General features: G+C 41.2%; 1 protein-coding gene across 1 annotated transcript in view; it reads left to right on the forward strand.

The window, feature by feature from the left end:
- Positions 1-27,471, forward strand: part of LOC148360625 (phospholipid-transporting ATPase ABCA1-like) — a 101,257-nt gene that overhangs the window by 66,966 nt on the left and 6,820 nt on the right. Inside the window, exons 28-47 of the mRNA XM_088341492.1 lie at positions 1,673-1,821; positions 3,688-3,812; positions 3,892-3,990; positions 6,102-6,386; positions 8,375-8,407; positions 8,496-8,601; positions 8,680-8,754; positions 11,280-11,449; positions 12,800-12,977; positions 13,060-13,175; positions 15,077-15,221; positions 15,293-15,416; positions 15,489-15,618; positions 17,502-17,685; positions 19,944-20,050; positions 21,604-21,745; positions 25,340-25,474; positions 25,554-25,657; positions 27,019-27,111; positions 27,202-27,445. Coding sequence (XP_088197618.1) covers positions 1,673-1,821; positions 3,688-3,812; positions 3,892-3,990; positions 6,102-6,386; positions 8,375-8,407; positions 8,496-8,601; positions 8,680-8,754; positions 11,280-11,449; positions 12,800-12,977; positions 13,060-13,175; positions 15,077-15,221; positions 15,293-15,416; positions 15,489-15,618; positions 17,502-17,685; positions 19,944-20,050; positions 21,604-21,745; positions 25,340-25,474; positions 25,554-25,657; positions 27,019-27,111; positions 27,202-27,445 — 2,744 coding nt within the window. The remainder of the gene's footprint in view (positions 1-1,672; positions 1,822-3,687; positions 3,813-3,891; positions 3,991-6,101; positions 6,387-8,374; positions 8,408-8,495; positions 8,602-8,679; positions 8,755-11,279; positions 11,450-12,799; positions 12,978-13,059; positions 13,176-15,076; positions 15,222-15,292; positions 15,417-15,488; positions 15,619-17,501; positions 17,686-19,943; positions 20,051-21,603; positions 21,746-25,339; positions 25,475-25,553; positions 25,658-27,018; positions 27,112-27,201; positions 27,446-27,471) is intronic.

The raw sequence follows: 27,471 nt of genomic DNA on the forward strand, positions 1-27,471 counted from the left end.
CGTGGGTTCTGATTCGGTCCTGTTTTTCTGTGATATATCCTAAACGAACTTCTGCCCCACAAGAAGTGGGTTCTGACTCGGTCCTGTTTTCCTGTGATATATCCCAAACGAACTTCTGCCCCATAAGACGTGGGTTCTGACTCGGTCCTGTTTTCCTGTGATATCTCCAGTCTGGTATGGTTCCCGTTTATTGTTGTCCTGTTTAATTTCTGGTTCCAGTTTAGTTTCCGTCTGTTTTTGTCCCGTTTATTATTTTCTCCAGTTTTCGTTCCCTTCTAGTTTTTCCTGTTAATTTTCGATATCCTGATCCGTTATCTTTCCTGTCTGTCACTTCCTGTCCAGTATCGACCCCATCTGTCCGATATCAACTCGGGCAATTGGAATTGATCTAGTCGGTCTCTGGCTTCCTGTCTTTCCACGCCAGACCACTGTCTAACATGCGTGACTCCCCATTTCCCATAAAATCAAAGGCTTGTGTGAGAACGTCACTCGATTGGGTCCTGTATCTGTTCTGGTTCTGACAGGATCTATTTGAATGAATCATTTTCTAGACTAGAAACACAGGATTGGGGCAAGCACGAACGATATAATCACGCAAATAGACTTTATTTCCGCTTTCAACTTTTTAGCTTAAATATCGGATTATTTCAGTCATATAACTCGTCAAAATCAACGTATGCCATTGCTGCATCCGGTGTGTTTACAAGTTGTGCTCGTTCGTGGCTTGCCTGAAGCGTGGACTTACACTATATGTGGACAGATACAACTGTGGCATTTTCGCCCCAGAAATCAAATGGAAATGTTGAGGAGAAGTTATTCGGCCGTACAACATCTAGAAAACAGCTGCCAAGAGTGATGCAGATTTGCTCCCGCTCTCAGCAAAAGTTAACCGGGGATAACGGATCGCAACCGCACGAGTACAGTCCATTTGAGGCAGAAATAACGGCAAAAGAGAGCCACCAGGCCCCACAAAGGTGGCCTCTGGTGTTCCCTACTCGCAGCAATATGCAATCAGGGATAAAGGATCATGGATTAGTATGCTCTGTGGGCCTCTGCTCGGAGCTATTTCCGATCGGGGATAACTGATCTCACCCGCACGAGTGCAGTCCATTTGAGGCAGAAATAGCGGCAAAAAAGAGCCACCAAGCCCCATAAAAGTGCGCTCTGCTGTATCCCACTCGCAGCAATATGCAATCAGGGATAAAGGATCATGGATTACTATGCCCTGTGGGCCTCTGCTCGGAGCTACTTCCGATCCGGGATAACGGATCGTAGCCGCACGAGTGGAGTCCATTTGAGGCAGAAATAACGGCAAAAAAGAGCCACCAGACCCCACAAAAGTGCACTCTGCTGTTCCCCATTCGCAGCAATATGCAATCAGGGATAAAGGATCATGGATTAGTATGCTCTGTGGGCCTCTGCGCTCTGAGCTACTTCCCATTGGGGATAACGGATCTTGGAATATGTTTCAACACCTGTGAAGCGGAAAGTAGCAAGAGAGTACAGTACAAGTTCACGAGTCTTTTGTGGGATTAGAATATATCAGATAAGGGAAACTGTAATTCTTACCCCATGGAAATTCACTTATGGAATGGATTAACGGTGTAAATCGAAGGAATACTGTCAGCGAGTAAGGTTTTCGATTACTTACAAGTCTCGTGCATGTCTGCAGAATCCCGAGAAACGGACTGGCTCAGCGGCAGCGACGGGAAAGGCTCGTTCCAGGTGAAAGGCTGGAGTCTAAAGCGACAGCAGTTTGTGGCTCTGCTCTGGAAACGCTTCCTCTACGCTCGACGTTCCAGGAAAGGCTTTTTTGCACAGGTACCGTGAAAAAAAACTCTTCTTTTCGTTTAAATTGACTAATTGGTTGAAGGACCGACAAGCGATTACTTTAATGACAAGCTGTTATAGAGTGACGGTACTTTATTTTTAGAATTTGTGTTTTCAAAACCACAATGTTATTGACACTGTCACGATCCTGCACCCATGTTGTTTTTTGTGGCTATCTCTATTGTCCTCCTACCTTTATTAGTATTCCTTCCCCTTGGTTCCTTGCTAGTTCCTTGTCTTCTTTGTCAGATTCCGAGCATCCTTCATTTGACAGGATGACTATATTACACACACCGGATTGCGTGTAATATCCCAATTCAATGCAATAGAAATACTATGGTTAAGGTTATCTCGCGCCCAAAAAAGCCTAATCCCAGAATTTGTACAACCACAACCTGCAATTGAACCTAGAACCCTAAAGGTGCTACAGGCAGTTCACCTTTAAAGCTACTTCCATCTATATTAAGGGTTTAATTTTAAGATTAGGGTAAAGGATTAGACTTTCAGGTTAGTCTGTAGTCAGTTTAGGATTAATTTTAGGGTTTTCCTGATAGATTAGGGTTTTAAATAGGGTTAGCGTTCTAAACTACAATCTAGAAGTAGATTAAGGTTTCGATATAAAAAACATTGAACCAGCCAGATACTCTGGGTGCTCTGAACCTAAAATAGCCCCTGACCAGTGTACCCTTAAGCTGCGCTCGTGCGCAATTGCGCACTGCTCGCACATTCTCAGCGCACAAGAGAATCTAGCCAGCGCACAAAATTGAGGGCTCAAAAATTACTAATTAAGAAGCGAATTACGTCAACGTTACAGTGCATGAAGGTAAAAATACACGGGTTCCCCTGACGTTGTGTCCTAAATGCAGTATTTTGAAGTCGAGTCGAAGTAGAAGGAAGTTGAGTAAAGTTAGTAGAGTTTGTCGAGAACCGGCTTCTTCGGCTCGGCTCACTGAAAGGAACCGGCTCTTTCGGGTCCTAAACGGCTCTTCAGGTTGTTTTTGCTTCTTTAATCCCAACATGACTAAATATTATGTTAAATTATGCACAAAAAGACTTAAAGGAAGGGGGGAATAGAACAAAAAAGAAAAAAACACCAAAATGATAAAGTATTGAAAAGCTGAAAAAAAAAGAAACAAAAGGAAAAGAAAAAAAGAAGGAAAAACTTAGACAAAAGGCAGAAAAAAAGAAAAGAAAGAAATGTAGGAAAAAAGTAAATAGAGAACAAAAAGAAAAAAGTAACAGCTCGGAAAAAAGAAACACAATGAGATTTTTTTTAAAGGAATTTAAAAAAAAGTAGAAAAAAAACACGGAAAAAAGAAGAAAAGGTTTGTGTTGCATTCAAATAATTTCCAATGATATCAAGTGAATCTTGTTGCCAACATTGTACTTCCACTAAAAAATGTGATTAAGTACAGTTCTGTATCTTACAACCGACTAAATAAGCCCCCAAAAATGTTAATATTATGCGACAAAAGATATCAGGAAATAAAAAGAAATGGATATCTTGTGAAAGAATTGTAAGAACAAACGACGTTTGTAGGCCGTACAACCTTTGCAACAGTACATGAGTCAAATTATTTTGCATTGCCGGAAAATCAGCAAAATGTAACTTGATGTCAAGTTTTGGACATGTTTGATAATGAATTATCTTGCCACGCTTGGGATTACGGTTGCTCACTGTTTTTTCAAGCGTTGCTCACCGACTTTGTGTGAACGCTCAGACCCGTAAGGAAAATTACAGGGAACATTGCCCCTGACTGAAACTAACTGAAGAATTAAAGCAATTTTAAAACAGTTTAAAGTCTTAAGTTTGACACCATATTGTCCTTATAAACATTTTTACCCCCTCTTTTTTAGATTGTCCTACCGGCAGTATTCGTTTGCATCGCCCTGGTCTTCAGTTTAATCGTTCCTCCATTCGGAAAGTACCCCGACCTGACTCTGGACCCCAACATGTACGGAGAGCAGTTTACCTTTATCAGGTTGGTTTCACCATCCATCTTGTACGATCAGAAAGCCTCGATTTGTATCCTGAAACGCAAACCACAAATCCGATTGCAGTAACGACATGCCCGAGGACCCTCGAACCGGCAAACTACTTGGAGCTTTGACTGACAAGCCTGGATTTGGCACCACCTGTATGGATGGAGAACCTATTTTGTGAGTTTTTAAAAACGGAGAAAAAAGGACTGTTACTGTAGAACCCCAGGATATGAAGATTTTCAGGTGAAATTGTTGTATAGCGAGGTTAGAAATCTATTATCATTAGCTTCCAAACACCTCGTACCCCAGATAAAAACATTAAAATAACAAAATATGATGTAAGTGTCAGGACCAGCACGAAGACAGGACCCACTTGCGTGCGTTTCTCTTATTAGGAAGAAGGGAAAGGGTAGCATACAGGATCCGTAGATCGTTGATAGTGGGGAGCGCAGAAGTGGTATTTCCTTGGCCTGAGAAGGCAGAGTCGAGAGCGGAGAAAAACAGATCGATGGCCAGGACGTGGGAGCAAAAACGTCGTCGAGTTCAGAAAAGGGGTCGGAGCCGGGAATCAAACAGGAATCAGGACAGGACAGAGTCAGGGTCGAAAGGGCTTGCCTAGCGGGAGCTGAGGCTCGCAGACGGACTGACCACGGGTGACAGTAAATGAAATGAAATGAAATGATCTGCATTTATATAGCGCTTTTCAAGTCAATGATTTCCCAAAGCGCTTTACAGTGTGCTTCACATTTCCCAATAGCGGCCTTGCAGCCATGTAAGACGCTAACCTGCTTATTGGGGGTATTAGGGGTTCAGTGTCTTACCCAAGGACACTTCGACATGTAACACGGACAAGCCGGGATTCGAACTGGGATCCCTTTGCTCCCAACACGAGCGCTCTACCTCCTGAGCTACTGCCGCCTCAAGTAAGACGGGGGTTTAAAAAGTGACAGGTAGCCAATCAGCGTCCGAGGCAGTTGGCGCCAAAGGAGCAGACTCGGGTTCCTTGCATCAGTAATCATGACAATAGATAAATGTCTAGATAGATAGATAGATAGATTCTTTATTCATCTCCGTAGGGAAATTCACACTTCCAGCAGAATCCTTGTGTTGATTATTAACACATTAACAGGATGGCCTCGGGGTGCTGTGATGTAGTTTAGCCACATCAGAGTGGATGACGTCGCACGCTAGTCCAAAAGTTCGACGTTCCTGCAGCAGATGGAAATCTCTATGCCCAGGGTTACACCACCTCGTGTTCACGTAGATAGCGAGTCCACCTACTCTCCGCTTCCCGCAGGCTTTTGTGTCTCTGTCTAGCCCCGATTGACGTGGATGGATGGTGTTATGAGTGCACTGCAGGAAAGAGGTCTAAATATAGTGGAAGCTAGAGATCTTGTTGGTGATAGGAATGAGTGGAGAGGTGTTGTGAAAGGATAGTGGGATGTTTGGACGCGTTCTATGATACGGCAGGGGTAAACCAGAGAAAGCTGTCGGGCCCTGCTGTTGAACAGAAGAGTGTGTTGTGTCACGGCCGCTTTCTTGTGTCCCGTTTCATCTGGAGGGACGAAAGCATGACCAACTTTGGTGCCGAGGTGTCTAACTTGTTTGGGTATTTGGACATTTGGGGTGGCCATTGTCAATTTTTTTGTGTTTTTTGCTTCTTTTTTCTTTTCCTTGTTATTGTATGTGTTTGTCTTGCTGTCGGTCACCCCTCTCAAAGGAATATGACCAAGGTAGATAGATTTCTAGATAGATAGATAGACAGATGTCTAGATAGATGGATGGATAGATGGATGGATAGATGTCTAGATAGATAGATAGATAGATAGATAGATAGGAATATTTTAAATCATTTACTTTTACTTGAGTAAATTGGTGAAAAAAGAAGAGTACTTCTACCCCGCCACATTAGGCAACATTGAAGTCGTAACTTGGTTACTTAATAAATCCCCTCCACGTAAGTACGCGTCTGTGTGTCTCCGCTAAGGTCGCACAACTCCGCCAGGCTCTACCATGTTTAACCAATAAAACGTAGCATCCTCGTCACATGACCTAATTCAACTTCAGCGGGGAAATACCGACTATGAAAACACAGAGGAGGAGGAGAGCCTCACATCAAAAGCATGTTTCCTATAAAAAGGGTGCCAAACACCAGCTACAATGTGCAATGTCTCCTTTGTTGGAGCTCATGGGCTAGCTTGTTGCTAGCTAAATGTGCTACTTAGTGCTTCATGTGCTTCATTTATTGATTTGGTTGATTACTATTTGCATTTTATTGTTCATTAAAGGGAGTCCGGGTGCGCCACCTGGGATACGGAGTGGTCCACGCCGCAAGTGTCGGAAAGCGTGAAAGCCATCTTTGAAAAAGGCAACTGGTCCATGGAGAACCCGTCTCCTCTCTGCGAGTGCAGTCGCGAGGGTCGCAAACGGATGCTTCCGGAATGTCCGGCCGGGGCCGGGGGTCTCCCGCCCCCGCAGAGGAAGATCAGCGAGAAGGGCACGCTCCAAAATGTCACCGGGAGGAACCTTTCCGATTACCTGGTCAAGACGTACGCGCAGATCATCGGAAGGAGGTGAAACTATTAATCTACTCGCACTTCTTTCTATCTGTTTATTTATACCTGTCTTTTTCTGGATCTCTCGTTGTTTCTCTGTTTCTTTCTTTCTCTGTTCTTACACTCACTTTTTTTGCTTTCTTTTGTTCTTCTCTCTTCCTATTGTCTCTTTCTCTCTCTTTCTCTTCCTTCCTTTTTGTCCTCCTCTCTTATTTCTCTCGCTTCCTGACCTTCTCTTTTCATATCTAGCTCTCTCTTTCTCTCTTCTATCCTCCTTTCTCTTTTTCTCCCTCACTCTTTCTCTCTCTTTCTTTCTTTTTCTTTTTCTGTTTCCCCATCTTTCCCCTCTTTCTCTCTCTTATTCCCTCTCTATTTCTCGCTGTATTGCTCTACATTTCTCTTTTATGTCTTTCATTTTTTTCTCTCTCTATCTTTCTCTCTCATGCGTTTCTATTTTCTCTTAACTTTTTCCCCTTTTTCTTCTTCTCTTTTACTTTCGCTCTCTCTATTCTCTTTGTTCTCCCGCTTACTATCTTCCTGTTTCTCTCAATCTCTGTTTTTCTCTCTTCTTATTCCTCACACTTTTTATATTTTTATCTCTTTCACCAGCTCCTTCTCGTTCTTGCACTTTGTTTATCTATTGCTCTCTCTATCTTTCTCTCTTATGCTTTTCTTTTATCTTTTCCATTTCCACCTCTTTTACTTTATCTCTCTTTTTTTCTTTTGCTCTCTCACTTTCTCTATTCTCCTTTTTCTTCCCCTCTCTTCTGCTCACTCTGTTTCTCTCAATATCTGTATTTTTTTTTCTTTTCTTATCCCTCACACTTTTTATTTCTGTTTACCCTCTTTCACTAGCTCTTTCTCTCGGTCTTACACTTTGTTTATCTATGCTATCTCTTTTTTAATTGTTCTCTCTCAATCAATCCCTCTTTATTTTATTGCTTTCTCTATATCTCTTTCTTTTATCACTCTCTTTCGCTATTCCTCTTTCTCTCCTTCTCAATATCTCCTGTTTTCTCTTTTGCAATCTCTCTCCATTTCTCACATTTTTTCTCTTTTTCTAGCTCCTTCCCTCTGTTGCTTTCTATTTCTCTCTCTCTTCCCTCTCTCTGTCTCTCACTTTCTATCTATCTATCTACCTATCTATCTATTTATCTATCTATCTATCTATCTATCTATCTATCTATCTATCTATCTATCTATCTATCTAGCCATCTATCTAGACATCTATCTATCTAGACATCTATCTAGACAACAATCTATCTAGACATTTATCTATCTATCTATCTATCTATCTATCTATCTATCTATCTATCTATCTATCTATCTATCTATCTAGACATTTATCTATCTATCTATCTAGACATTTATCTATCTATCTAGACAACAATCTATCTAGACATCTATCTAGCCAACTATCTAGACAACAATCTATCTAGACATTTATCTATCTATCTATCTAGACATTTATCTATCTATCTATCTAGACAACAATCTATCTAGACATCTATCTATCTTTCTAGACAACAATCTATCTAGACATCTATCTATCTACCTATCTAGACATCTATCTATCCAGACATCTATCTATCTAGACATCTATCTAGACATCAGACATCTACCTAGACATCAGACATCTATCTAGACATCTATCTATCTATCTAGACATCTATCTATCTATCTAGACATCTATCTATCCATCTATCCTGGTCATATTCCTCAAGAGGGGTGACCACCAGCAAGACAAACACATACAAAAACAAAGACAATAAAAAAAGGGAAAAAGAAGCAAAAAAAAATCCTTCTTTTATCATCAATATGATGGTATGAATAGAAAATCACGTGACAGAATAAACAATGTGCCATTTCCAAATTATTTCATCATATCTTCCTTTGTCTACTTGTTCTATTATTGATTCTTTTCTGTTATTATTCATTGCGTTCTGCTTTTTTTTAAACGAGAGAGTGCATATTTAATGAACTCTTTTTGTCGTTTCACCTCTTAGCTTGAAGAACAAGATTTGGGTCAACGAGTTCAGGTACGTCCTATGACATCGAATCCCCTTAGAGGCCGCCATTATGGATTCGTCCGACTCTTGAATCTAAAAACCACTCCTTCGCACGCAGATACGGCGGCTTCTCTCTCGGCGCCAGAGGTTCTCATCTGCCGGCCCAGCGAGACCAGATCGATGAGGCCATCGCTCAGTTGCGTCGGCGCTTCCGTCTGGAGAGGGTAAGACCTGAAAAATAAAAATAAAACTGGTTGGTAAGATGGAAAAGGCATCGGGAGTAAAAGTACTTTTTCCTCTAGGGTACAGCAGCCGATCGCTTCCTGCGCAGTCTCTCGGACTTCATTCAAGGATTGGACAGCAATAACAATGTCAAGGTCGGTACGCAGTCAAAAATTCGACACACTTCATCTATAGTTCCCCAAATTCACACATTCACTTGATGAGTTAATGAATGATGAGCTATTACGCAGTAACAATAAAGTACTTTTGAGTTAAGGTTATTATTGCTTGCAGCTTTAAAACTTTAACTCAAGTGTCAAAAGTTAAAGCAGCCTTGACAACTTGAGTCAAGCTTCGAAGCCGTTTTGAAACTCTCACTCGAGCTTTAAATCTGCTTGAAACCTTTGACTGGGAGTTAACAGTTTGATTTCACTCAAGTTCAACCCCCTTTAATGTTTTTTCCTAAGCTTATGAGTAATTTGGAAGCTTTTTTTCTAGAGTTAAAATCTCAAAATTTGCTATTACTAAAGTATTATACAGTCTAATGCTTGCTTTATATGGAGCTTTAAAGCAGCTTTAACGCTTTAACTCAAGTTCCTAAGCAGATTTAAAGTTTTAACTCAAGAGTTAACAATCTCAAAGAAATCAGTCAAGAGAAAAACTTGGAATGGTTCCTTTAAATTGAGCTTTAAAGCATCTTTAATACTTTAACCAGAGCTTCCTAGAAACCTTAAAGCTTTAACCCAGAAGTTAAAATCTCAAAAGTAGCTTTCTATAAGGAGTTATACTGCCTTTTAACTCAAGATTTAAAGTGGCGTTCACGTGTTAACTCGAGTTGAAATCTCTAAAGCTGCTTTCTATTAAGAGTTAAAGCAGCTTTGAAGCTTTAAATACAGGTCTAAAGTGGCTTTAACGCTTTAACTCAAGTCTTTAGTTTGCTTTAATGGTTTAACTCAAGAGTTAAATGATTGAACATCGGCTCTAACTCAAGAGTTGAAACCCTAACCTTCACCATGAGTTAACTTTAACCGTAAAACTTTAACTCAAGAGTTATAAGATTTAACATTGGCTCTAACTCAAGAGTTAACACCTTGACCATCACCATGAGTTAACTTTAGCTGTAGAACTTGAACTCAAGAGTTAAAGATTTAACATAGTCTCTAACTCAAGAATTGAAACCCTAACCTTCTCCATGAGTTAAAACGTTAACTTTAGCTGTAAAACTTGAACTTAAGCATCAAAAGATTGATCATCGGCTCTAACTCAAGAGTTAAAACCATAATCATCACCATGAGTTAACTTTAGCCGTAAAACTTGAACTCGAGAATCAAAAGATTGATCATCGGCTCTAACTCAAGAGTTAAAACCATAATCATCACCATGAGTTAACTTTAGCCGTAAAACTTGAACTCAAGAATCAAAAGATTGAACATCGGCTCTAACTCCAGTTAAAACCTTAACCATCACCATGAGTTAACTTTAGCTGTAAAACTTGAACTCAAGCATCAAAAGATTGAACATCGGCTCTAACTCAAGAGTTGAAACCCTAAGAGTTAGCTTTAGCTGTAAAACTTGAACTCAAGAGTTAAAAGAGTGAACATCGGTTCTAACTCAAGAATTGAAACCCTAACCTTCACCATGAGTTAAAATGTTACGTTAACTTAAGCTGTAAAACTTAAACACAAGGGTTAAAATATTTAACATCAGCTCTAACTCAAGAGTTAAAACCTTAACCTTCACCATGAGTTAACTTTAGCTGTAAAACTTGAACTCAAGCATCAAAAGATTGAACATCGGCTCTAACTCAAGAGTTGAAACCTTAACCATCACCATGAGTTAACTTTAGCTGTAAAACTTGAACTCAAGAGTTAAAAGAGTGAACATCGGTTCTAACTCAAGAATTGAAACCCTAACCTTCTCCATGAGTTAAAACGTTAACTTTAGCTGTAAAACTTGAACTTAAGCATCAAAAGATTGATCATCGGCTCTAACTCAAGAGTTAAAACCATAATCATCACCATGAGTTAACTTTAGCCGTAAAACTTGAACTCGAGAATCAAAAGATTGATCATCGGCTCTAACTCAAGAGTTAAAACCATAATCATCACCATGAGTTAACTTTAGCCGTAAAACTTGAACTCGAGAATCAAAAGATTGATCATCGGCTCTAACTCAAGAGTTAAAACCATAATCATCACCACGAGTTAACTTTAGCCGTAAAACTTGAACTCAAGAATCAAAAGATTGAACATCGGCTCTAACTCCAGTTAAAACCTTAACCATCACCATGAGTTAACTTTAGCTGTAAAACTTGAACTCAAGCATCAAAAGATTGAACATCGGCTCTAACTCAAGAGTTGAAACCCTAACCATCACCATGAGTTAACTTAAGCTGTAAAACTTGAACTCAAGAGTTAAAAGAGTGAACATCGGTTCGAACTCAAGAATTGAAACCCTAACCTTCACCATGAGTTAAAATGTTACGTTAACTTAAGCTGTAAAACTTTAACACAAGGGTTAAAATATTTAACATCAGCTCTAACTCAAGAGTTAAAACCTCAACCTTCACCATGAGTTAACTTTAGCTGTAAAGCTTTAACTCGCAAGTTAAAAGGGGTTCACCCCTTCCATTTTAAAAAATCAAGATTTCAAAAGTCTGCCTGAAATTCTCCGTTTCCAGATCTGGTTCAACAACAAGGGCTGGCACAGCATCGGTTCTTTCCTGAACGTCATGAACAACGGCATCCTTCGAGCCAGTCTGCCGGACGGCCAAGACCCTGCCCGGTTCGGTATTTCGGTCTCTAATCATCCCCTCAACCTCACCAAGGAGCAGCTGTCTCAAGTTGCACTGTGAGTGAACTTAAAACCACACCGTGACATTTTACAGCTGCCATATTTGTTCATTATCAGTTCGCTAACAGGCAACAATCCTGACATCGCAACCGCATACCTGTCAACCTGTACGTTTTTGCCGTACAAAGTACGTTTATTATGCACTTTAAGACGAGTACGACGTACAAGAAAATCCGTACGGAAAAATGCAAATTTCTCAATGATGGGTACCATCCGGTATACACCGACTATCACCAAACGGCAAATCAAAAGTCCAACGAGTTCGCCGCTGTAGCCTCTATCTCGGTATCGTTTTTTTCTTTGTAAATAATAATAATAATAATAATAATAATAATAATTTCCTTGTATTGTCATTCTGTGTAACAATGTACACAGAACGAAATGTCGATTGCACCTGACCCGTTGTAGCGAGCCGATGCAGCCGCAGCCAACAGAGGGCGCCGCCGACCACTTTTTAAGTCTTAGGAATGACTCGGCCGGGGCGCGAACCACCGACCTCCCAGTTTCAAAGCGGGCGCCTTACCATCTAGGCTACTGAATCGAAGCCAGTGGTTTGATGCTACTGTGCGCATGCGTCTGCCGCCTCGGATTTCATGCGGTAGTTGTGTAGTGAAAGAAAGTCCGTCTCTTTTTAGAGAACCGGCTTTTCCGGCTCGACTCATTAAAGAGAACCGGCTCTCAAAGATCTCACTTGCTTTGATGCGTTATGTTACGAATCATTATTGTTGTATAAAGAAGTTAAGAAAAAAAGGAAGTATCAAAGGAGAAAATGAAAAAAGACAGGTTTGTGGTTATCACTTTAATCAGTATATTACCAACAATAATTGAATGCAGAAAATGAATTCAGAATTTGAATAAGAAAATGTATTATTCTACTTGACTATGAGCGAGGGGGCTGGGAACCCCCTCCTCTGCATCAATCTCCCAGAAAGAGTCAGGAATGTGTTTTTGACTCTTGCCACCTCCCACTAGGGGGATATGGCTCCGGTATATATATATATATATATATAAAATAAATCATTCTACTTATTTAAATTAGAATGTATTTTTTCCTTCTATAGTGAACGTCAAAGCTACTTAATTTTTGATTTTTTTTTTTTTTATTAATAAACCTCATTCATATCGAGCAACTCAGTATCTCTCAACGAAATGTTCATTTACGATATATATGATATAACAAAACACATGTACAATATAACATGTTAAACTACATAAATAAACACGTTTAAAAAAAAATATTATTCAGTATTTTGTAAGGGAAAATACAACATTTTGTAAGGGCATGGAGCCGTGGAGGTTGACAGGTATGAAAACGTCATGACTCCTTTTTCATTTTCCATCCCTCAGAATGACGACATCGGTGGACGTCCTGGTGTCCATCTGCGTGATCTTCGCCATGTCCTTCGTTCCGGCCAGTTTCGTGGTCTTCCTCATCCAGGAAAGAGTGAACAAAGCCAAACATTTGCAGTTCATCAGCGGGGTGCAACCGTTTCTCTACTGGCTGGCTAACTTCGTCTGGGACATGGTAGGGTATTTTTAGGGGGACGGATAGAAATTCCGTCTTTTTTAATACTGACCCGACTCGTTCTTTTGTCCCCTTCTTACAGTGCAACTACATTGTCCCCGCCACTCTGGTCATCATCATCTTCATCTGCTTCCAACAAGACGCTTACGTCTCTTCCACAAACTTGCCCGTCCTGGCCTTGTTGTTGCTGCTTTACGGGTGAGTTGGACCGCGCCGATTTACATTATGCTAACAAGAGATCTCCAGTGCCTCGCGTAGATTTTGAAGGGAAAGAGAGGAGGCACGACCAAGTTGTGGTGATTCCTGTACAGAAAATCGAAAAATATTATGATGAGGAAAAAAACGAGTACAATCTATTCAGGCATTGATTTTTAATGCTTTCACGTTGGCTATTTTTAGAGCTCTCCGGTGCCTCGCGCAAATATTAATAAGATAGAGAGGAGGCACGACCAAACTGTGTTGCTTCTCGTACGGAAAATCGAAAAATATTCTAATGAGGAAAAAAAACGAGTACAATCTATTCAGGCATTAATTGTTAATGCTTTCACATTGGCTATCTTTAGGGTTCTCCGGTGCCTCGCGCACATTTTAAAGAGATAGAAAGGAGGCACGACCAAGTTGTGGTGATTCCTGCATAGAAAATCGAAAAATATTTTGATGAGGAAAAAACGAGTACAATCTATTCAAGCATTGATTTTTAATGCTTTCACGTTGGCTTTTTTTAGAGCTCTCCGGTGCCTCGCGCAAATATTGATAAGATAGAGAGGAGGCTCGACCAAACTGTGCCACTTTTCGTATGGAAATTCAAAATATATTCTAATGAGGAAAAAAAACAGCACAATTATTCAAGCATTCATTTTAATGCTTTCCTGTTGGCTATCTTTAGAGCTCTCTGGTGTCTCGCGCACATTTTGAAGAGATAGAGAGGCGGCATGACAAAACTGTGCTGCTTTTATGGAAAATCGAAAAATAGTCTAGTAAGGAAAAAAGCGAGTACAATCTATTCAGGCATTAATTGTGAATGCTTTCCTGTTGGCTATTTTTAGAGCTCTCCGGTGTCTTGCGCACATTTTGAAGAGATAGAGAGGAGGCACGACCAAGTTGTGGTGATTCTTGTATAGAAAATCGAAAAATATTCAAATGAGGAAAAAAACGAGTACAATCTATCCAGGCATTAATTGTTAATACTTTCCTGTTGGCTATTTTTAGAGCTCTCCGGTGCCTCGCGCACATTTTGAAGAGATAGAGGAGGCACGACCAAAACTGTGTTGCTTCTCGTATGGAAAATCGAAAATATTCTAATGAGGAAAAAACGAGTCGAATTTTATTCAGGCATTATTGTTCATGCTATTTTAGAGCTCTCCGGTGTCTCGCTCGCATTACAAAGAGATAGAGAAGACACGACCAAATTGTGCTGCTTCTCGTATAGAAAATCAAACTCTATTCTTATGAGGAAAAAAAAAGAATCTAATCTATTTCAGACAAATATTGTTAATGCTTTCACTTAGGCAACTACGACACCTTGCGCACATTTTGATGAGAAAGGGAGGAGAAACGACCAAATCGTGCTGCTTCTTGCATATAAAATCAAAATATTTTCAAATGACCAAATCAAATGAATCTAATCTATTTCAGACATATATTGTTAATGCTTTCAGATTGCCTATTTTTAGAGGTCTCCAGTGCCTTGCCCACATATTGAAGAGATAGAGAGGAGAAACGACCAAGTTGTGGTACTCTTTTTATAGAAAATCTAAATATATCCTCACAAGCAACTTAAATGCTTCAAACCTATTTAGCCATTCATTTTTTATGCATTAAGGTTAGCTATTCTTAGAGTCCTTGATATCTTACGCACATTATAAGGAGGTTTAGAGGAGAAACGACCTAGGTATTGCTACTACCTCGATAGAAATTCTTTAGAAAAGTGAACATAAATGCCTCGAATTTGGTAATTAAGTACCGTCTGCTTATTGAATATTATACTGTGGTGTCAAGCGACCCATTATCCCCTTTTATTTCTACCCACCGATATTTGTGATGTCTCATTTGGCCATTATCACTTCATTCAATTTCTTTTTCCCCCCGTTCATCTCCAGATGGTCCATCACCCCTCTGATGTACCCAGCCTCCTTCTTCTTCAAGATCCCCAGCACGGCCTATGTGGTCCTAACCAGCGTCAACATCTTGATCGGAATCAACGGCAGCGTCTCCACGTTTGTTCTGGAGCTCTTCGGAGGCAACGTAAGTAAATCGGACCGTCCGGTTTTGATCCTCGAGAAAGAGAACCCCATCACGATACGATTCCCTTTCAGGAGATCGGAGGGATCAATGACATCCTGAAGAACGTCTTCCTGATCTTCCCGCACTTCTGCTTGGGCCGGGGATTGATCGATATGGTGAAGAACCAGGCCATGGCGGACGCTTTGGAGCGATTCGGTAAGCAGGAAACGAGACGATACCGCAGAAGAAGAACGATAATTGTTTGACGGAACGGTTTTGGGTTTGTAGGAGAGAACCGCTTCCGTTCCCCTCTGGCTTGGGACATGGTGGGGAAGAACTTGTTTGCTATGGCCATTGAGGGCGTCATCTTCTTCAGCATCACGATCCTCATCCAGTATCGCTTCTGCATCAAAGCTAGGTGAGGGCATGAAAAAGATTTATATACGTTGTATTTTCATGAATCAGAACAGGATCAGAACCCAAACGCGTGACGTTCTCACACAAGCCTATTATTTTACGGGAAATGGGGAGTCATGCGCGTTAGGCAGGCGGGAAATGATTGGAAGCCAGAGATTGGCCAGATCGATACCAATTGCCCGAGTAGATATCGGACAGATGGGGTCGATACCGGACAGGGCGGACAGACAGGATTGATAATGAAACAGGACAAACTAGACGGGAACAAAAACTGGAGAGAATAATAAATAGGACAAAAAATAGACAGGAACAAAACTGGAAACCGATATGAAACGGGACCAGGTCAAAACCCACGTTTTGCGGGGCAGAGGTTCGTTGACGGACTGACAAAGGAAAAATGAGAGCACTGAGCTTAAATAGACGTAAAGCCAATCTGTCAATGAGCCGCAGCTGGCGCCACATAGGCGGGGCCAATTGGGCGCCATGGCAACCGTGACATCTATTTATTTATCCTTAAATGCTGTCTGATCTTGTTGCAGACAATGTTTCAAAATGAATTTAATAGATTAAGTTAATATGTTTAATTATATTACATTGATTTTTATTGACATATCATGTATATAAACATATTTAATTAATTGTAATAATTTGATTTAATGTAACCGATCAGAAGGAAATTAGATCAATTTAATTGTATATTATCGATGTGGTAATTTTTTTTATTATGTTAAAATAAATTGAAATAGATGAAGTTGAAGTTTAATGATATTGAATTAAATTTACCGATTATGCTATTAAGTAAAAATTAAATATGATTTGATAGGATCAAATATATTAATAGAACGTAATTTTAGTCCATCATTAATAAATAAATACAATAGTATACATTTGATTTAAATTCAAATTAAATAGATTAATAAATTCAATTATATTAATGAGTTATAGAATAAAATTATTATTAAAATTTTGATTTAATGGCATTAAATATATTGTAACCAATAGTGTGATAAAATCAAAAATCGATCGATTATCCCCAGTTGACTCTTACTGAGAGCAGGGGTTAAGAAAACTTGTATGTGTGGCGGCTCCCTTTGCCAGTGTTTTACACTTAAAGTGAACAGGATGTGAGTGGCTGCATTCCATTATACCCAGTAGACTTGCTGAGAGCAGGATCAGAGTGCACATTTTTATCATATCTTTTTTTCAGTTGTGGAGCTGGGATCCATTATCCCTAGTCGACTATTGCTGAGAGCAACGGCTGAGAGAACACATTTTTCTCATGCGTGGCTGCTCTATGTTTCTGTTCTTTTCCCCTAAAGTAAACAGCACCTTTGCGGGAGTAATCCATTATCCCCAGTTGACTATTGCTGATAAGCGGGGGTTGAGAAAACAAACTTGTATGTGTGGCGGCTCCCTTTTTTAGTGTTTTACACTTAAAGTGAACAGGATGTGAGTGGCTGCATTCCATTATACCCAGTAGACATGCTGAGAGCAGGGTCAGAGAGCACATTTTTATCATATGCTGCGGCTCTTTTTTTCAGTCGTGGGGCTGGAATCCATTATCCCTCGTCTACTATTGCTGAGAGCAACATCCGAGAGAACACATTTTTCTCATGCGTGGCCACTCTGTTTCTGCTCTTTTCGCCTTAAGTAATCAGCACCTTTGTGGGAGTAATCCATTATCCCCAGTTGACTATTGCTGTGAGCGGGGGCCGGGAGCAAATCTTTGTCATATATGGCGGCATTTTTTTCCATTGTTTTTTTTTTTTTTTTCGCTTAAAGTAACCAGCTCCCATGCAGCTGTAATCCATTACCCTCGGTTGAGTATTGCTGCAGTATTCCTTCATTTTACACATGAACGAGTGCGGATTTTTGATCGGGCAGGTCGTCATCCAGCCACCTGAAGCCAATCGGAGAAGAGGACGAAGACGTGGCCCGGGAACGCCAACGGATCCTCGCCGGCAGCGGGCAAAGCGACATCTTGGAGTTGCGACAGCTCACTAAGATTTATAAGCGCAAACAGAAGCCTGCCGTCGACCGTCTCTGTGTCGGTATCCCCCCTGGCGAGGTACGAATGATAAGATTGTACCGTATTTTCCGCACTATAAGGCGCACCGGGTTATAGGGCGCACCCCCAAAAAAAGAAGCAAATACGTGTCTCAGACATGTACGGAAACAGGGTCTGTACGATCTCACCAATCACTCAAATGCATCGTTCCAAATATCATTTCTTGGTTTCCATTTTATTTTTTGCTGGCAACCGCAAAGTAAGAATTTTATTGTGCAGGGAAACGGGGTTCTTTACTGTGCATATGACAATAAACACTTTCAATTGAATTTAGTTTAAAAATAGACTCATCACAGAAACATCAAGATCGTTCTAAAACAAGATACCGGGAAAATATAAAGCCGCATAACTCACCTAAGTTCTCTTGCAGCCATCACCTTCAATAATGATACGTAACCATGGTCTTCTTAAAACCGTGAGTGTAGTAAATCCAGGAGAGTAAAATAATTCGCCCCTTTAGCCAATGCGAGTCTGTAAATGATAAAAAGGATCCGCCCCCTTTACCTCTGAATAACTTTAGCCAATAGTGACTGATTCAAATGATGATTGACACATTGGTTAGGAAATGAAACGCCGGTATATAAATCCCAGCATACACCGCGGACGACTTCGCCTTCGGGGGAAAATCGAGTCGGCGGCTGCTTGCTTTAGTTGCAAGACTTTGCGACTTAATATTGATCCATATATAAGGCGCACTGTATTAAAAGGCGCATGGTCAGCTTTTGAAAAAAATAAAGGCTTTTAGGTGCGCCTTATAATGCGGACAATACCAGGGATGCCATCTCCTCTGCGCTTCACCTGAGCCTGACACACCTAGAGGAGAAGAACACCCATGTGCGGATGCTGTTCCTGGACTTCAGTTCAGCATTCAACACCATCATCCCACAACATCTGGTAGACAAAATGGGGCTTCTGGGTTTCAACACCCCCCTGCGGAACTGGCTGCTGGACTTCCTCTGTGACAGACCCCAATCTGTGCGGATAGGTCAGAACAGTTCAGATGTCATCTACCTCAGCACGGGCTCCCCCCAAGGCTGCGTCCTAAGCCCCTTGCTGTTCACCTTGATGACACACGACTGCGCCCCTAGGTCCGCCACAAACCACATCGTGAAGTATGCTGACGACACAACGGTGGTGGGCCTCATCAGGGACGACAACGACCTGGCCTACAGAGAGGAAGTGGAGCAGATGGTGGGCTGGTGCAAGGACAACAGCCTGGTCCTGAATGTTGACAAGACTAAAGAGATCATTGTCGACTTTAGGAAAAACCAGCCCAACCATGCCCCACTTTGCATCAACAACAAGGCTGTGGAGGTTGTCAGCAGTATCAAGTTCCTAGGGGTGCACATCACAAACAAACTCACCTGGTCCGTGAACACTGCATCTCTGGTTAAGAGGGCACAGCAGCGCCTGTACTTCCTGCGGAGGATGAGGAGAGCCCACCTGCCCCCACCATCCCTCATCACATTCTACAGGGGCACCATAGAGAGTATCCTGACCAGCTGTATCTCTGTGTGGTGTGGAGGCTGCAGCGCTACCGACTGGGGTAGTGTGAGGAGGGTAACGAGGACAGCGGAGAAAATAATCGGGACTACACTTCCCTCCATTCAGGACATTGGCCAGAAGCGCTGCTTATCCCATGCTAAGAACATTACCGGGGACCCCTCTCACCCCCATCATGGACTATTCACTCTGCTAGCCTCTGGGAAGAGGTACTGCAGTGTGCGGTGCAGGACCACCAGGCTCCGCAATAGTCTAGTCCCCCTGGCCATTAGACTGTTAAATGGTCAATCTAACATATAGTTAACTTAAATCTAAACGGCTGCTAATTTGACTTTTGCACTAGTGGCAGTTTTTTTATAGCTTGCCACTCCTTGCACATTTGATCTCTGCACTATTGTTACTTACAGTGTTATTACTTACAGTGTTATTGTTTACAATATAATGGTACTGTGTACCTGACTTGTTAACCTGACTGCCCATCTTGCACATCTGGTTAGCGTCTCTTCTTGCACTATCGGCACTATGGTAAATAACACAATACAGCTTTATTTATATCTGTACACTGAAGGACACTGAGGGAAACTGTGGGAGTCAGATCCATCGACATCTCGTTCTGTATACACGTGTACTAGAATGACAATAAAGTAGATCTGAATCTGAATCTGATCTGAAATACGGTACTCTATATCCTGGCCCCAGGTACAAGCTTTTAGTTTATATGACGTACGGTAAATGTTTCCTTCCTCCTCTTCCAGTGTTTCGGTTTATTGGGAGTCAACGGAGCAGGCAAAACCAGTACCTTCAAAATGCTAACTGGAGATTCGGTGGTGACCAGCGGGGAAGCCTACCTGGCGGGCAAAAGGTATGGATGGGATTATTTTTATCGAAATTAGGGTTACACTTGTTGCTGTGATTATGAAACGCTTGCAACAAAGAAGCGCTTTGCATTCCCAGATGGTTCGTGTTTCGTCAAGGTTGTTCTACTTTGATCGTTGAATCTTGCAACAGAAAAGCAATTTGCATTCCCCGATGCTATTTGTTGTGCTGGGTTGTTCTGTTTTGATCATGTAACACTTACTACGAAGAAGGCTTGTGAAGCCAATGATCCTATTTTGAACATTGAACACTTGCAACGAAGAAGTTTTTCTGCATTCCTGGACGATACTCGTAAAGCCAAGGTTGTTCTATTTTGATCATCAAACACTTGGTAATATATTTTTTGTGATGCCAAGGTTGTTATCATTTGGTAATCGAATGCAACCTGTAAAAAAGCACTTAGCATTTCTAGACAGGACAGTTATTGTTTTTTGACCATTGAATGCTTGCAATGAAAAATGCTTGTAATGACAATCTTTTTCTATTTTAATCTTTGAACACTTGCGACAAAGGAGCTTTCCGATACAATACTTTTAACCCTACAGTTGTTATAAATTGAGCAACGAAAGAGGGCTTTTCATTCTTGGATGGTATTTATAATGTCAAGGTTGTTCTATTTTGATCATTGAATGCTTGCAATAAAGAAGTTTTTCTGCATTCCTCGACAGTACTTGTAAAGCCATGGTTGTTCTATTTTGATCATCAAACACTTGCTATCAAAATTCTTGTGATGCCAAGGTTATCTTTTGGTAATAAATGGAAGCAGCGAAAAAGCACTTAGCATTTCTAGACGTAACAGTTATTGTTTTTTGATCATTGAACGCTTGCAATGAAGAATGCTTGTAATGACAATCTTTGTCTATTTTGATCTTTGAACACTTGCGACAAAGAAGCCTTCCGATACAATACTTTTAACCCTACGGTTGTTATATATTGAGCAATGAAATGGGCTTTGCATTCTTGGATGGTATTTATAATGTCAAGGTTGTTTTATTTTGATCATTGAACGCTTGCAATGAAGAATGCTTGTAATGACAATCTTTGTCTATTTTGATCTTTGAACACTTGCTACAAAGAAGCGCTTTGCCCCCCTGGGACAGTACTCTTAACACTACGGTTGTTATATTTTAATCATCGAACGCTCGCAACGAAGAAGTGCTTTACATTCTTGGATGATATTTGTAAAGTCAAGGTTGTTCTATGTTGATCATTGAACGCTCGCAACAAAGAAGCAATTTGCATTCCTGGAAGGTACTTGTACTGCTAAGGATGTTCTATTTTGATCATTGAACTCTCACAACAAAGAAACTCTTTTGACGGTTGCAAAAACAAAAGCTTTGAAATGCCAGGGGTTTTCTATTTGGGTCATAGAACGCTCGCAACAAAGAGATGAATGGTACTTGTAACGCCAAGGCTGGTTTAGTTTAGTTATTAGACGCTTGCTATGCAAAATGCTTTTAGTACTCCACTCATGATCGTAAAGGACAGCCAAGGTCGGTCTACTTGAATAAAAACATCTGCGTCTTTGTTTCCCTGCAGCGTGACGAGCGAAATGGACGAAGTGCACCAGAACATGGGCTACTGCCCGCAGTTTGACGCCATCAATGACCTGCTGACTGGAAGAGAGCACCTGGAATTCTACGCCATTCTCAGGGGAGTCCCCGAGAAGGAAGTCTGTGAGGTCGGTAACGCATATTGAAAAATAAGAATATCTGTCTCGTCCTGTCCGGTATCTTGCTCCAGTCTCCAGTATCCGGTACCGATCCCGTCTGTCTCGTCCTGTCTGGTATCTTGCTCGAGTCACAAGTATCCGGTATTGATCCCGTCTGTCTCGTCCTGTCCGTTATCTTGCTCCGATCTCCAGTGTCCGGTATCGGTCCTGCCTTGGGGCGGCAGTAGCTCAGGAGGTAGAGCGCTCGTCTTGGGATCAAGGGATCCCAGTTCGAATCCCGGCTCGTCCGTGTTACATGTCGAAGTGTCCTTGGATAAGACACTGAATCCCTGATACCCCCAATAAGCAGGTTAGCGCCTTACATAGCTGCAAGGCCGCTATTGGGAAATGTGGAGCACATATCTTCTTCTCTGTTCCTTTATCTTCTTGCTCATAACTCACTATGAATGTGTAAAACTGGAGTGTCATGCCCAATTTCGTTGTCACAATATGCTAGCCCATTTGTAACAATGACAATAAAGGTATATTCTATTCTATTCTATTCTATTCTATTGTAAAGCGCTTTGGGAAGTCATTGACTTGAAAAGCGCTATATAAATGCAGATCATTTCATTTCACATCTTGTCCGGTATCTTGCTCCAGTCTCCAGTATCTGGTGTCGGTCCCGTCCTGTCTGGTATCTTGCTCCAGTATCCGGTATCGATCCTGTCTGTCTTGTCCTGTCCGGTATTTTGCTCCAGTATCTGGTATCAATCCTGTTTGTCCCGTCCGGTATCATGCTCGTGTATCTAGTATCCGGTATCAATCCCGTCTGTCTTGTCCTGTCCGGTAACCTGCTCGTGTAACCGGCATCGATCCCGTTTGTCCCGTCCTGTCCGCTATGTTGCTGTTGTATCCAGTACCCAGTATCCGGTATCGATTCCGTCTGTCCTGCCCTGTCCGGTATCTTGCTCCAGTATCCGGTATCGATCCTGTCTGTCTTGTCCTGTCAGGTATCCGGTATCTTGCTCCAGTATCTGGTATCGATCCCATCTGTCCCGTCCTGTCCGGTATCCTGCTCGTGTAACCGGTATTGATCCTGTCTGTTCCCTCCTGTCCGGTATCTTGCTGTTGTATTCAGTACCCGGTGTCTGGTATCGATCCCGTCTGTCCCGGTATCTTGCTTGTGTGTCGAGCCAGTCTGTCCCGCCCTGTCCGGTAACAGCTCGTGTATCCTGTACCTGGTATCGATCCCATCTGTCCTGTACCGTTTCGATCTCTTCTGCCCAGCGATCGCGGAATCGCTGGCGTTTGTGTTCCCGCGCATGACTTCCCCGTTCCCGTGAAATAAAGCTTGCGTGAAAACGTTACGCGTCTGGGTCCACCATCTGGGTTCTGACATTGTAAATATTTTGATAGTAATTAAAACATGGATATTTTCTAAAAAATAAAGTGTGTAAAAATAAATTTTCTTATTTTTATTGTTATTTTTCTTGCCCTACAAAAACATCGAAATATAATCGAATTACCCCCAAAATTGTCTTAAATAACTTTTCTTTTTTGTTATATTTTTGTTCATAATAATAATACTTGTTTTTGTTTTCTTTTGTGAAAAAGTATTTCCCACGTTTTTGTTTCTCCTTTTTTGTATTAATATTGTTTATGTTCATTATAATATCGTTTTTGATTATTTTTGTTCATAATAATATTTTTTCAAATGTTTTTTTGTATGTGTGATAATAATAATAATAATTGTAATAATTGTATTTTTTTCTTCATTGTAAATATTTTAATAATAATAAAAACATGGATTTTGTTTTAAATATAAAATATGAAAAATATCATATTTGTTACATTTGTTAGTATTTTTTGTGATATTTTTTCATTTTTATTATTATTTTTCTTACCCAACAAAAAATGAAATATAGTCCAATTACCCAGAAAAATGTCTTAAATAACTTATATTTTTGTTCATAATAATTCTTATTTTTTAAACATGTCAAAATTTGGATGATATCAACATTTTAAAAAATTGTATTAAAATTCTGCCTACTTTCAGTTTTATTTAATTTAATTTATATACTAAACCCTATAAGAGTATTACTTAAAACAAACTGATAAGAGCAATTATAACTATAATCATTTATATTTTTAGATTTAATATTTTTAAACTTGGAATCAATTCATATCGTTTTGCTCGAAGAAATATTCAAATTTGAAAAATAATACGACCATCTGATTGATTTATCCCCTGCCCACTGCCCGGAGATGGCTGGGATGGGCTCCAGCACCCCCGCGACCCTACTGAGGATAAGCGGTGTAGCTAATGAGATGAGATGAGAGAGAAGTATTTATAATTACTCCAATAATAAAAAATAAATCAAAATATTTACCAAATATAATGTACCGTATTTTCCGCACTATAAGGCGCACCGGGTTATAGGGTGCACCCCGAAAAAATAGTTTTTGGTCCTATTTTTGACATACATATGACGCACCGGATTATAAGGCGCTACAATGGGAACGTTGACAAAACAGTCAGATAGTTCAGTCCAACTTATTACCCCCTTAACATTCCCAAAGCTTGCAAAGAAGCAAATACGTGTCGTAGACACGTGCGGATGCGGTGTCCGTACGATGTCACTTAAATGCATCGTTCCATCATTCAGAAGGTTAAAGTCTTGGGATTCAAGAAATGCCAACCATTCCTTAGTTTCTATTTTCTTTTTCGCTCGCAACTTTACTGTGCATATGACAATAAACACTTGGAATTGAGTTTAATTGAAAAATAGACACTCCATTCCATCCATTATCTGCACCGCTTATCACAGAAACATCGAGTTCAGTCTGAAACAAGATACAGGGAAATATATAGCCGGAGTAGCTCACCGAAGTCGTTGTGTTCAATAATAATGTGCAGCCATGCTCCTCTTATATCCGTGAGTGTAGTAAATCCAGGAGAATAAAATATTTACAAATACAGAATAGTAAAAAACGCTTTCTCTATGCCGTCAGCCACGTGCTATACGCATTCATCTTTTTCGGCCAATTGCAGGCTTTGTTCCGCCGTTTAAGCCAATGGCAGCCTGTAAATGATAAAAAGGATCCGCCCCTTGACCTCCGAATAACTTTAGCCAATAGTGATCGATTCAACTGATGATTGACACATCTTTTTCGGCCAATTGCAGGCTTTGTTTCGCCGTTCAAGCCAATGCCAGCCTGTAAATGATAAAAAGGATCCTCCCCTTGACCTCCGAATAACTTTAGCCAATAGTGATCGATTCAAATGATGATTGACACATTGGTTAGCCAATGAAACGCCGGTAAATAAATCCCAGCATCCACCGCGTACTACTTGGCGTTTGGGGGAAAATCGAGTCGGCGGCTGCAAGTTAGTTGGAAAACTTTGCAATTTTAAAATTGATCCATAAATAAGGCGCACTGTATTATAAGGCGCATGGTCAGCTTTTTAAAAAATTAAGGCTTTTAGGTGCGCCTTATAGTGCGGAAAATACGGTAATTATGATAATCAACAGAAGGTGCTCTGTGAAAATGTACATTTTCGATTTGTTTTTCAAACAAGTTTCAATATATTTACGTTGTATTTTCCAATGTGTCCACTAGGTGGCAGAGTGGGGCATCCGCAAGCTGGGTTTGATCAAGTACGTGGACAAATCGGCCGGCAGCTACAGCGGCGGCAACATGAGGAAACTCTCCACCGCCATCGCCCTCATCGGGGGTCCGCCCGTGGTCTTCCTGGTACGGCAAAAACCGAAAACCAAAAACCGAAAACCGCTTCTTCGCAAAAACCATCCGGAACCGTTTTGCTCTTAAACAGGACGAACCCACAACGGGCATGGACCCCAAAGCCCGGCGCGCCCTGTGGAACGCCATCCTCAGCATCATCAAGGAGGGACGCTCCGTCGTCCTCACCTCGCACAGGTCAGGCCTCAAAGAGACGCCCATTAAAGAGACAATGTGTACTTATAGCGCCCCCTAGTGATGGTTTGAAAAAAAATGAATTTGTTAAAACAAAAAAACATTCAAATAATAAGCAAAAACATACATACTGTATAGGATTTGTTTTTAATCAAATCGCTATCTGTCAGGTTCCTTTTCGACTGTTTCCTTCTTTAGCCACTTGTGTTAGCCACTTGGCTGCAAGTTATGGCTTGCTGCTTGTCACTATCGTTATTGTTTGCAGCTTCTGCTTTGTCCTTCAGTGCCACTCGCCTTCCACAGATAGTAGTGCACTTGAGTCCCACGGTTCAGGCGTCTGGTGCTTTTTTTTCCTCTTTTTCCTTCTTAAGCCACTTATTTTAGCCACTTGGCTGCAGGCTACAGCTCTTTTTGCTAGCCTCTTTTGTCATTGTTAGCTGATCTTGTTTCGTCATTCAGTGTCACTCACTTTTCACGGTTAGTAATGCAGGCGAACAACGCAAAGTCCTGTAATACAGGCCTCTTTCACTCTTTTTCTACTGTTTCCTTCTCTAGCCTCTCATCTTAGCTACTTGGCTGCTGGCTATGGCTCGCCGCTAGCTGTTATTGTTCACTGCTCCTCCTTTATCCTTTAGTCTCACTTGCCTTCCACAGTTCCTCATGCAAGAGAATGTTGCAGAGTAATGTTATTTAGGCATGTTCCACTTTTTTTCTCCTGTTTCCTTCTCTAGTCCCTCATGTTAGCCATTTGGCCGCAGGCTACATTTTGCTGCCTTCCACTATTGTTATCGTTAGCAGCTCCTACTGCGTCCTTCAAAGGTAGTTGTGTAAGCAAAATATGCCGAGTACTATGGTTCAGGCATCTGATGCCTTTTTTCACTGGTTCCTTATCTAGTCACTGATGTGAGTCAATTGGATGTGGCTCACCGCTAGCTATTTTCTTTATTTTAGCAGCTCCTCCTATGTCCTTCAAAGGTAGTAGTGTAAGCAAAATATGCCGAGTACTATGGTTCAGGCATCTGATGCCTTTTTTCACTGGTTCCTCATCTAGTCGCTCATGTGAGTCAATTGGACGTAGGCAATGGCTCACCACTAGCTATTTTCTTTATTGTTAGCAGCTCCTCCCTTATCTTTTAGGATCGCTCGGTTGAGGCATCTGGGGCTTTTTCCACTGTTTCCTCCTCTCGCCACTCAGCTTAGCCATGTGGCTGGCTAGGGCTCCATGTATACAAAATGTCTCTTTCTAGCTTCTTAAGTCAGCCAATCCCACCAGTTCTGACTAACTATCTATTGACTCTTTTCAGCTTGCTTTCACCGCATTGAAATCATTTTTTTGAGTTTTGTTTCATTCTTTTTTTTGACAGCATGGAGGAGTGCGAGGCGCTTTGCACCAGGATGGCCATCATGGTCAACGGCAGGTTCCGCTGTCTGGGGAGTGTACAGCACCTGAAGAACAGGTCAGGAACTCATCGAAAGAAAAACCTCACACCTAAAACCTTGACTCGTTTTCAGTTTCCTATAAATAAACTTTTTGGCTTTGTCCCCAGGTTCGGAGACGGCTACACCATCATCCTGAGGGTGGCGGGACCGGATCCGGATCTTCGCCCGGTGATGGACTTTATCGAGCGAGAGCTTCCCGGCAGCATCTTGAAGGAGAAACATCGCAACATGCTTCAGTACCAGCTTCCCTCCTCGCTGACCTCCCTGGCTCGGATCTTCTCCCTGCTGGCCACCAACAAGGAGGCGCTCTCCATTGAGGACTACTCGGTCTCCCAGACCACACTCGACCAAGTAAGGCTTCGAATCGGAGTCTCTCA

The sequence above is a fragment of the Urocampus carinirostris genome, chromosome 8, assembly GCF_059441175.1.
Source record: "Urocampus carinirostris isolate Australia breed hairy pipefish chromosome 8, RoL_Ucar_1.0, whole genome shotgun sequence".
Taxonomy (NCBI): domain Eukaryota; kingdom Metazoa; phylum Chordata; class Actinopteri; order Syngnathiformes; family Syngnathidae; genus Urocampus; species Urocampus carinirostris.